Source organism: Oxyura jamaicensis (genome assembly GCF_011077185.1).
Source record: "Oxyura jamaicensis isolate SHBP4307 breed ruddy duck chromosome 17 unlocalized genomic scaffold, BPBGC_Ojam_1.0 oxy17_random_OJ72473, whole genome shotgun sequence".
Classification (NCBI taxonomy): domain Eukaryota; kingdom Metazoa; phylum Chordata; class Aves; order Anseriformes; family Anatidae; genus Oxyura; species Oxyura jamaicensis.
The window spans coordinates 1-11,446 of NW_023304465.1; the positions used below are offsets into that span (position 1 = coordinate 1).

Sequence of the window (11,446 nt, forward strand, 5' to 3'; positions counted from 1 at the left end):
GGCCGTGCTTCTCCCCCCGCCTGGGCGGGCGATTCGGGCAGGGGCCGGTGCCCGCGGCCCTCCGCGCCGAGCTGCCGCCCCCCGGCCGCCCTCAGCACAGGCCCGCCCGCGGCAGCGGGGCCGTCCCCGCCGCGTTTGTGTCGGGCTGCCCCGAGCCCTGCCTGGCGGCGGGGCAATGCTTCGGCTGCGCTTGGTGACGTGGGACGTGAAGGACACGCTCCTGCGGCTCCGGCAGCCCGTGGGGGAGAGTTACTGCGCCGAGGCACAGGCTCACGGCGTGCGGGTGCAGCCCGAGGCGCTCAGCAGCTCGTTCCGGGAGGCGTACGGCGCCCAGAGCAGGCGCTTCCCCAACTACGGGCAGGGCCAGGGCCTGAGCTCCAAGCAGTGGTGGCTGGACGTGGTGAAACAAACCTTCAGGCTCGCGGGCGTGCACGAAGACGGAGTCCTCTCGCTGATGGCCGAAAACCTTTACCGGGACTTCTGCAGCGCGCGCAACTGGGAGCTGCTGCCCGGAGCCAGCGAGACCTTGAGCCGGTGCTGCCAGCGCGGCTTGCGCATGGGGGTGGTCTCCAACTTCGACAGGCGGCTTGAAGACATCCTGGCGCAGTGCGACCTGCGGCGACACTTTGACTTTGTGCTCACCTCCGAGACCGCGGGCTTCGCCAAGCCGGACAGGAGGATCTTTGAGAAAGCCCTGCGCCTCGGCGGGGTCCTGCCTGAGCAGGCGGCTCACATTGGGGACGACTACGCCAGGGATTACAGGGCTGCCCGAGAGGTGGGCATGCACAGCTTTCTGCTCCGCACCGCCGGGCAGGGTGGGCAGCCAGAGGTGCCCCCAGGGCACGTCCTGCCCACGCTGAGCCACCTGCTGGCCCTCATCGAGAAGGGGTAACGGCAACAGCTGCGTTTTGGGGAAGGACCAGTGCTGCTGCTGAGTAGTGAACCACTCATAGATGTGATTTCTTGCTGCAGTTTGGGACAAGGAAAAGAAACAAACATTTCTGAGTGTAGGGAGAAGCACTGCCCACAGAGCAATAGTGTCATCAATACAATAAAGTGTACTTGGCACGCTCAGCGTTTCTGCTGTGTTCTTTCAAAATGCCGTATGGGAGAGGGTCAGCGGTGGTGTCTTCCCCTGCTGGAGCTGGGGACTGGATTGGGAGCAGCACAGGAAGCATTTCACCCAGCCTTTCATCTCTAAACTCCAGAAAGCCAGTTCTGTCCAGAGGGATGGAGGCAGACATCAAGATTTATCCCTCCCAGTCATCCCCTGCTCACGCAGAGCTGTGGCTGCTCCTGTCCTGGTGACAGGCAGCCAGCACAGAGCACCCAGAGGGCACTGACCCTCCACACCCCGGTGGACCTCAGGTTTGCCACCTTGCCAGCACCTCCCTCCCCTGGAGCCATGGCAGGAGGTAGTCACAGCCCTCCTGCAGGCAAAGCAGTCTGGAGCTGGGGATGTCTCTTTAGTTTAACATACTGGCAAAAAAACTTTTAATTATTAATTTGGATATTGAGAAATAGATGACAAATTTTAAACACCAGGAAAACACCTTCCTTCCCCTTCACCCAACAGCGACGTCAGTCCAACACCTCTCTCCCCTCCTAATAGCAACCACCTGTTTTCACTGCATTACACACGGCCTTCTCCATCCCTGTGGTGAGCAACAAGCAGCTCAGTTTAGGTCAGCGCTAGTGGTTACTTTCCATTCATTCGCTCTGGCATGGGAGCCTCCATGGGCCACAGTCCCCTTGGGATGTCACCACTCCAATGTGTGTCCCCCATGGGTGACAGCCCCACCTGGTAGCATCCTTCCTGCAGCACAGAGTGCCTCCTGCCCAGAGCGTCCCCAACAGCGTTCCTTGCTATGTGCCTCCTCCCTGTTGTTTTTCCATACTTATTCCCCTGATTTTTATTTTTTAACCCCACCATCAAATTTAAACCTTTACTGAAGGTTTTTCATTCCTGCAGCATGAATTGCCCCCTGCCTGTGCTCCTCCCCCTGCCAGGGCTGGAAAGAAGCCCTTGTTCTGCAGAGGAATTAAATGATTCACCTGAAAAGGGCTGGCAGAGCCAGGTGTTACGCTGATCCCATGCTGCAGCACAGCTGCTTTCACAATTTGGCTCTCTAGCTCCACAATGAGCAAAATGCAGTGTTGGGACCAAGGTTCCCCCCCACTGAGCTGGGCTCAGCAGGAACCACTGTTGCAGAGCAGGAGCTTTGCACCACCCAGCTCCTCTCCCAGCCCTGCAGCCCAGCCAGCAGTGCTGAAGCTAAGGGGAGATCACAAAAGCCTTTGGCCCAAGCAGTGCCATCAGCAGCACGTTACAGCTGCAGCGCAGTCTGCTCCCAGCACAGGGGGGTTGTGGCAGAGCTGCAATGCTCAGGGCCATCGGCTTGCACACCTGCACGCACCAGTGGCATCCCCCAGGGCTCGGGAAGGCTGGCACTGTGTGGAGAGGACACAGGGACTGATGCTGGTTTTCCCCAAAGGTCCCTGCTACAGGGTAATACTGGGGTCCCGAAGGGCACACATCAGGTATGGGGTAGCCTCAAGGAGGAGAGGAAAGCTGTTGTAAAACAAGAGAACAGACAGGTTGAAGGCAGGTCTTTCCTGACCACTGCGTGCGAGCTGGTAGCCCAGCCTGGGCAGCTTTCACCACATGAAGGCACTGTGTGTTGTGTATACAATCCCTGCACATACAACCATCTATTCATGCCCCATCAGCGAGCGCAACGCTTCGCTCACTGGACGAGCGAGATGCTGTGGTGCGCCACTGCAAAGACGGGATAGAGCGGTGCCGCAAAGGTCTCCCTGTGGGAGAAGAGGATGGCACAGGAGTCAGGGTCGTAGAAGAGCACCTCCCCTCCTGCAAAGTCAACCAGCACGCCGATCTCGGCCGGGGACTTGATCAGCTCCACAGGCTGGGGCTGACCTGCGTGCAAGAACCTGAACTCCTTGTCATAGCGCGAGAAGACCCAGGAGGCAGCGTTGAAGCCCAGGCGGACCTCGTTGCCAGACCCCTTCCGTGGCAGCGAGCCGTAGCAAACCCCCAGCTTGTAGGCGCAGCTCTTCTCCACGCTGATCTTCCACGCATGGAGCCCTGTCTGGAAAGCTGTGGTAGCCAAAGCGTTGGGCCAGTGGTCAAATCGGTCAGGGCAGTCCAAGTCCAGCTTTGCTTTCTTGGGGCTGAAGGTCAGGGTTTTCTTGTCTTCCGACAGGCTCAGGTGGGGGCTGACAGTTTTCTCGTCAATGTGAATTTCTTGAGAGCCTGGGAGAGAAGCATGCATTGAGCACAGAGTGGGCTGCCCCTGCCCGAACCCCCCAGAGCAGTCACAGCCAGAGCTACCAGCACCACCCTCAGCACACAACACCCCTGCGCATCTGCTCCCGCAGGGTGACACGGTGACAAGGACAGCACTCATACTGCCACTTCTCAAGGCCTGGGAAAGGATAGAAGGAGCCAGCTGGGAGCCAGGGACCAAATCCAGAGAGGAATTAGCACTTGTTCAACCGAACAAACACACCCAAGGCAACAGCCCGGGAGCCCTGCCCCATCCGGCTGGGCTGCCAAAGCCACCTCCGTGGCTCTGCAGCGTTCACATTTCACCAGCTGCCTCTCCATCCATGCACTAAATGTTTCGCAGCCACACACATTTATCTTATTCTGTCACAAAAGACAATTCAGCAGCGTGGCCAAGCCATGGTTTGGTTCATCCCAACGAAGAACAGTGATCCAGGCAGAGGCTGGGAGCAGTTTCCACGCGTGGCCTGGAGCAACCCAAACCTCAGCCCTGTTCCCTCGGTGCCCCTGCCCGGGTGCTGAGTGGGGCCGGCTCCTCCCTGAGCCAGGTGCGTCAGAGCCGCCTGCTGCTTGGGAAAACTTGCAAAGCCAGTAACACAGGAACAAGGAGGGCTGGGCGGGGAAATCCCTTCCCTCCTCCAAGGCACACTCAGCCCAAGCTGTTCATCCACCCAGCACTGCCCATCGGCCCCAACTGCGTTCGGAGCAGCCTCAGGAAGTGGCACCAGGCGTTAGAGATGAGCCAGGCTGCGACTTGGCTCAGTTTTGCTGTGACACAAGGACAGGTCCTTAACTCACAGGACAAAACCAGCGATTCACACCCTCAGGGTCAGCACACAGCACCACTCGCCCTGCCTGGGCCACACGCTTCCCCCTGCGCCACCATTCCCCATGGGACACGCAGCAGTCTGCAGGCAGGGTGTGAGTACCGAGTAACTGCTCAAATATCCCCCTTGCCACATAAAATCCCGAAGCAAAGGGAAAGGCTGATGCCAGGTGACTCACCCCTGCCCACTCCCGGGGAGATGGGGTTTCTCTGCAGGTGCCCTTCCTCACCCTGCCCTCCCCACCCTCACTCATTCATTTTATATCTTCAACTGCCACAGAAACAGGGCTGGAGCCGGTGAGTCATTTGCTCTCCCAACCGTCCCGCTGGGTTGGGCCGCAGGAAGATCTCGACCACGCGAAGCCCATTCCTGCTGTTTCCTCATCACCTTCTGCCTGGAGTTCAGCAGCCGGCAGGATGAGGCCCTCAGAGACCCAAACCACTGGGCTGCACCCTGAACGCGGCCGTCCCAGAGCCCAACCTGCACACCGGGGACGTGCCATGCGAGAGGCCAGCACCTCAGGCAGCTGCCATCGCAGGTAACCGCAGGCAGAAAGAGGAGCTAAGGCAGCACCCCCTCCAGCTGAAGCACGCAGCCTCACTTGCTGATGGCTTGTTCCACTGAGTGCCAGCCAAATGCTTTGCAGCATCCCTGCCTGCCACACTGCACTCAACGCAGGTTTCCACAGCTCACGCTGTGCCTGCGCTGCCTGCTCGAAGGCTGACTTTCCAGGAAGCCAGGCGCTGCCCTGATCACAGCCGCGTAACTTCGCTGCAATGTGGTTCCAGAGGAGCACAGGAATACAGAGCAGTGAATTTTCCTCCTTCAAAGTGTTTTGTCACCATTAAAACTGCCCTCTGGATATTCCTGTATATTCTGACACACAACTCCCCCAGGAAGTCACCTCACCTCAAAATCTACTTTCTTTGTGTCACTCCCTCAGCATGGTACCCTCACAGCGGCCTTGCCACTTCCAAGAAGCAATGGGCGCTGAGTAGATAAGTTCATGTCTCTTAAGTAGGTATGTGTTAGTTGCAGCACTTTTTACTGTGTTTAAAAATCAAAATTCCTGTTTCCAAACTCTCCCACCTGGAACCCAAACACTCATGCCTAGATGCAGGCAGCATGGTGAACGCAGACTCCCCAGGCCAGAAGGTCACTGCACAAGAGCCCGGCACCTCAGCTGGACAGCTGCAGCCTGCGAGTTTTGAAGGCAGAGAGGGGCGAGATGTCTCACCTCCGTGGAGGGCTCACTGCTCGTGGCCGGCCGGCCTCACCATTCAGTGCCTGCCCCAGATGGACCGGGGCTGCTGGCTGTGAGCTTAGACCCCTCCTCAAACAGTGCCAGGGGCTTTACGTGACCTCCAGGTTGAAGGCAGAAGCTGCCAAGCACAAACGTCAGCGATAAATGCCTGGCTGCCACGTGAAGGCATCAAAGGACTCGCTTTTATTTCTGAAAAAGTGAAATGGAGGTTCTGGTACCTTCTGGTTTCCAAGCTTTTGAGAGCCTACAAACTGCCAAGGCTTGGGATTAACCTTTTTAAAGCAGATAAACAAGATGGTCACTAATTCAACTGTCTTTGGGAGGAGGGAGAACCAAGTAAAACGTAACATTATGGTGTCTTCATGAAAGCTAGGTCCACTGCAGTTAATATTAAGTTTTTAAGGCTATGTCCTGGGTGGACTATGGACTAGCAAGACAGCAACAATAAGGCAGACACCCTCAGCTTATGACAGTGACTTGTTATATCTAACCACAAAAAAAAAAAAAAAAAAAAAAGGCATCAAAAAGGCATCAGAGTGAAATCTCCATGTACTAAGTGCACCAACAGTGCACCCACTACTAGGACCTAATGACTTAAGGTCACTACATCTGACAAGGACATTACTGGGAAAGGAATCCATAACAAAATCACGTCACAACAAAGGGAATTAGGGAAAGGTTCCCTGCTTCCCTTGACAGCTCTGAACATCTGCTGAGGAGAACCTGCTTAGCTTTGGCAATGTGCAGCTGCAGGATTTTGCATGAGTGCCAGTAATCAAAGACTCAGAACAGATCAAACTGAATTAACTGCACAGGGAGAACAACACCAGAGTTTGCAGTGGAAGAAAAATGCTGGCATAGTCTGGTGTGCACAGATTCCCCAGCCAATACTTTAAAACCCTAGAGCAATATCAGTCAGAAGCACACAAATTTAAAGGGATCTGAAAAGAGGGAAAAACTGGGAACCACTCATTGACATCAAGGGCCAGGCCAGCAAAAAAACAGAAGTTATCACTTAAGCTTTGGGAAGATCACCCAAAGGATTGCTCACGAGGAGACACACAGGACAAAACTGTTCAAATTCTGAAGGATGTCACCTCCTCTGAGGAACAAAAAAACATTTTAAACACTCTAATGATGTCCTGTAAATAATACTAGAAGCAAACATTTCACAATCAGCAATTCAAGCAGATCGCTGATGAAGAAAACTGTTTCTGACTGCTCAGAGCTGGCAGCACCTTGGTAAAACCATATGCAGAGCACATCACTGGCCTGGCAAACGCCTCTGACGCCACGTCGGCTGTACAGCAAGAGCTGAGCCAGACCACAGACCCCAAACGTTTCTAGCAAACCACCAGCTCGTGCACAGCCACAAGGTCTGCTTATGATCAGAAAGCTACTGCATTTGCTCTCTTCTCGCTCCTGCATGTTATCAAGTGCCTTACAAACACTGCACAGGTGATTTCAGCCCCTTTTAAAACCACCAGTAGGGCAATGCTGAAGGCAGTTAAGGCCAAGTTCCTTATGGCAGCAGGAGTTTAACTGGTGTCACCAAGTGATCCAGGAAAATGGGAAACGAAGCCAAGTGAGGTTATGCAATGGAGACGATAAAAGGCACGGTCTTTTCAAACTCCAGTACTCCTCTTAGCCACCAGCAGCTGCTCTGAGCCACTGTCCCCCTCTCCTGAACCCCCTACAGCTACTGCTGCTGCACACCTGCTTGGGGAGCGCCAAGCAGCCTGCAGGGGCTGGGTCAGCAGAGGGGGCAGAAGGCACCAGGTCCTCTTCCCGCCAGGGCAGGACACAGCATCAGGATGTTTCTACAGGCAAAAATCAAATGAGCTTGCAGAAATCCAGATCTCCAGAGAGGATGAGACCTGAGCAAGACACTGACCTGTGATGCAGGAGAGAACAGCAGAGGCCCACAGCCGGTGCAGCAGTGGACTCTGAACACACTGCTGATTAAAGTTTAACTTCACAGACTCCTGCGGCTCCAAGATTCCCTCCGCCACCTCTGCCCTAGCAAAGAAACACAAGGGTTATTTTGAAGTCTAGTGATTAATTGACAGTCTGAGAGGTCTTCATAGAGATCACTAGGAAGCAGTTCAGAAATATGAGCTGGAGCAGTTGCAAGGGCGGCACTTGCTGCAGAGAAACTGCAGTGGGGGTTTCTAGACAAGCTCTCCTCCTAAGCGATACTTTCGGTTGGCTTTGATCACAGTCCCTTCTGAAAGGGCTTCAGGGTTTTAAAACACAGCACCATTAGCCTGAGTCAACAGCTTCCTCACTCAGCACACACAGATTAAATGTGTCTGAGACCGGCCATCGAGATACAAGAGGAAAATAATGAACAGGCTGTAGGGAGGGAATCAGGTTTCCCTGTGAGTTTTTTTTTGTGGACAAAGCCTGACTGTTAGAGCAGAGCGAGCCGGGACTCCAGAATTCATGCACCGTATCAAGGAGTTTTAGGATTTGCTGGGTTCCTGTGGCTTCCAGCACCACACAAATGCATGTTTGTGAGCGAAGGCTGAGGCTCTGGCACTGGCTGCCAGTGATGTGCTGCAGCAGGTTTATTGTTCTCTACAGGCCCACTCCAGGCAGAAATAGTCCCGGAGCATGCCAGCTCTTCGGGTGGACAATCCAATCCTACCTCCTGCCACCAGGCCAGGAACCGGCTTGCTCCATCTCGCTAGGAGCCCCGTGTTGTTTGCTGAGGAGCTGGAGAAGGTCTCCTGTGAGCGAGTGCCAGAGCATCTGCCGGTGCCTCTGGAGAGACATAGCACATCCTGGTCTCCAGTGTTTCTGGTGCAGTGCAGCATGTGAAGCAAAGACCAGAGGACACGTTGGCATCTCTGTGCTCTGTCCTTGTCCTCAGCAAAAGCAGCACAAGGGAGGAAAGAGTGGGTGTCACCACTGGCAGAGCTATGGCACGCTGCTCACACCAGGAATGCAGAAGGTGCAGGCAAGCTTGAAAAAGGGGTGAGGAAAAGGCTCAGGAGTGGCCAGGTACTAACCTCTCGAAGATCTCTTTTTCTGCACGCTGTGGACAAGGAGAGAAAGAGTCAACACAGCTGAAATTAATTAACCCCACAGATTAATCCCAAACACAGGCTGGGACATAGCAAACCTGGGACCCAGGGAGCACCGTTCTCCTTCCTGACCCACATAAAACAGCCCTCACCCCAGCCCTGACTTCAGGGAGTGTCCAATATCCATTTCTTTGGCTGCAGCACTTTTCACTCCTTGACTCAGAAAATGAGTGGGAATGGCTGACAGTGATGCACCTTCCCTGTATCTACAGCTCTGTTCTGCTGAGCCAGGGACTGGGCAGGTGGTTCCAGTGGGGCGTGGGAGCTTCCAGACAGCCTGCCCTGGCTCTGCTGAGCGTGCAAGCTGTGGTGAGCAGAAGACCGAACGCAGCTGGTTCATCTGGTGCAAGGGAAACACGAGGGAGACCTACAGCAGGTAGAACATCTCTGGAACCACAAAGAAGTGGATCAGACCCCGTACCCTTTGGTATACACCAAGCTGTCTGCATCTGGGAGACTCTTACTGCTGTGCCCTGCCCCAGGTGTGAAAACCCCATCCCCATCTGTCTGTCAGGCTCTCTTCTGCATCCCTCCCTCCTCCCCACCCTGCTGGGACACTGCAGGAACATCCTGTGCTTGCAGCCAACAACCCTGAAAGCTTTCAGTAAACAGTAAAGGTGCTGCAAGAGTTAGAGAACCTAAGCCAAGACACAAGTAACTTTGTGAGCAATCCCACTTCTACACGGGCTGACAATGGTCCATTCCCTAGGTTCAGCCCAAATACCAGAGAAGGATTTTTGAGCCCTGCTAATACAGAGAGCTGCAGGGTACGCTACGCGCCTCTTCATTTTCCTGTGAGATGACACTTAACTCCTGATGGACACAATTGCCAACACCCATAACCCAAAATTCATTAACTCTATTTCCCCTCCATTATGTGGTAAAAGGAGAAATAAGAAAATTAGGTGTTCCAGCCTCCACTGTCGACAGTGAGGCCACAACCCAGCCACCAGGATGCCGAGGCAGGACAGACATCGTGTTTACCACTGAAGGGACAGTCATCTACCTTCTGTCCGTGGATCAGTTGTCTTCCAGGCAGAACTCCTGCCACCCTCTTCACAAAGTTAGATCTGAAAAGCAGCAGCTAAGAGCAAGGAGAAGGATGTAAAATGCCTACCTGCTTGCATCTAAACTGAGAGGAGTCACCTAGTAAAGCACAACAATTTAACAGCCAGAAAAGCAACTGAGCAAAGGCAAGCGCAGGCTGCTTTGTATGATAAATACCCAACACAGAGGTATGCCAGACAACAGGTCAGGCTTTGAAGAATAGCTGCAGGTGCTCCCAAGGATCACATTTTTATTAAAACTAGACAGAACACTAGAAAGCTGATGGCCCAGTCTAACTGCTCTAGCTGTCCTGGCTGTCAAGCCTGGAAGGCACCTGAGTGGGCAGCATCAAACCTATAGCTTGGAGATCCAAGCCTGAATGGTCCTGACAGCTAAATCTCACTGCAAAGGTGGGAAAAAAAAACAACTCAAAGCAAAGGTGAAACCAGGCAGAACAGACACTCAGGAACCACCAAGAAAACAAGGGGGCTTCTCTTGAACAGTTGAAAAAGCTTCTTCGTTCTAGACCTGCAAACATAGGTCCTGCTCAATCCCATCTCCTTGCTGTCACTGCAGCAAGCTACTCAACACCGTATTTAAGTCTCACAATACCCAGGTCATTGTCTAGGCCATTTCTGGGCTGACGGACCTGTCCCTCGATATGAGGGGGGGTACTCACCACCAAGCCCTGGTCATCCAGGTTGGTGATCATGTCCACCAGGTAGGTTCGTAGGGCATCCAACTTCTGCAGAGCCTCAGTCCAGTGCACCTGCTGAGTCAGGATGCTCTGGTGCACCCGCTCCTCCTCTGCATGTACGTTCTCCAGTAACCGCTGTTCTTCATTTTCACACACCTTTCCTACAAACATCAGCCTCTGGATGACCAACTCTCGTGCCCCATTGGCCGCAGTCTGCCAGAGCAAGGAAAGAAGAGAAATATCAGTCTTGCTTCAACCCAAACAAGAGCACCAACAGCTTCCGCCAGCTTTCTGTAGGCTCAGCTTTTAAGATTACCCTGTTAATGAGCCCAAGCCATCGTGATGCAAACAGAGGTGAATGGGATAACCAGGCCCAAACCTGCTGACTGCCTCCAGGCCCAACCAGCCGCCAAAGTAAATGTGCAGTAACCACTAATCACTGTGGCATGTAAGTGACAACTGGCTGCTCTGGCAGGGACCAAAGTGCCATCCCTCCTCAAAACTTCCAGAATTCACTACTAGCAAGAAACAGGACCTGACCATGAGAACTGTCTTTGTCCTCAGTGACAGCGAGACACAAACAGAAACACGGCTCTGAGACATTGGTCCTAGTTCAATGGGAGATGGCAGCACACCAGCACAAATAAATTTCTTCTATTTTTTTGGCAAACGAAGAACAAACGACCAGTGTGTTCTGGCTTTTTAAAAACTTCAAATAACAGAAACAGATCTTGAAGCCTGCAAAATTACCCCAGGAGGGAGCGCAGACCAGAGGCACATGCAGCAGTGCCATCTCAGCTCTGCCCATTCAGTGAAGGCATTCGTGGAGCAGACACGACGTGGTGCACTGAGATGGAAAGTGCTCGGCAACACAGCGCAGCTCCCGAGAAAAGGAAGCCTGAGCACTGGGCAGGCACACAGCCGCACCTTGCCGTGCCCTGACAGCCACGCTCCTGCCGCCCGCCACTCACACGCCGCGGCGCTCAGCCTCCACGTGCGGCAGCGAAGCAGCTGTAAGGGGAGGAGGAGGAGAAACCCCGGGAGCAGAGGAGCCCCCCGGGAGCACCACGCCGGGGCAAAGGGAAGGGAAGGGATTTACCAGGACGCTCTGGCTCTTGGCGGGCAGCACCTCGGCCACGTGCTTGGCGATGGCAGCGCTCTGCAGCTGCAGCCGCTCGCACTGGTCCACGAGTTTGTTCTGAAACACAGAGCCAA

At 54.2% G+C, this 11,446-nt stretch overlaps 2 protein-coding genes across 2 annotated transcripts; one reads left to right on the forward strand and one right to left on the reverse strand.

Moving 5' to 3' along the window:
• The first annotated feature begins 95 nt into the window (after positions 1–95).
• Positions 96–1,076, forward strand: HDHD3 (haloacid dehalogenase like hydrolase domain containing 3). Its single transcript, XM_035312559.1, has one exon. It carries the CDS (start codon positions 176–178, stop codon positions 890–892), a length of 717 nt encoding a protein of 238 aa, XP_035168450.1. The 5' UTR covers positions 96–175; the 3' UTR covers positions 893–1,076.
• A 385-nt stretch (positions 1,077–1,461) lies between these two features.
• BSPRY (B-box and SPRY domain containing) lies at positions 1,462–11,439 on the reverse strand. Its single transcript, XM_035312558.1, has 5 exons — positions 11,331–11,439; positions 10,214–10,444; positions 8,413–8,438; positions 7,293–7,417; positions 1,462–3,274 (listed from the first exon to the last, which is right to left on the reverse strand). The coding sequence occupies exons 2-5, from the start codon at positions 10,400–10,402 to the stop codon at positions 2,748–2,750; spliced, it is 867 nt and encodes a 288-aa protein (XP_035168449.1). The 5' UTR covers positions 10,403–10,444; positions 11,331–11,439; the 3' UTR covers positions 1,462–2,747.
• Between the last annotated feature and the right edge of the window lie 7 nt (positions 11,440–11,446).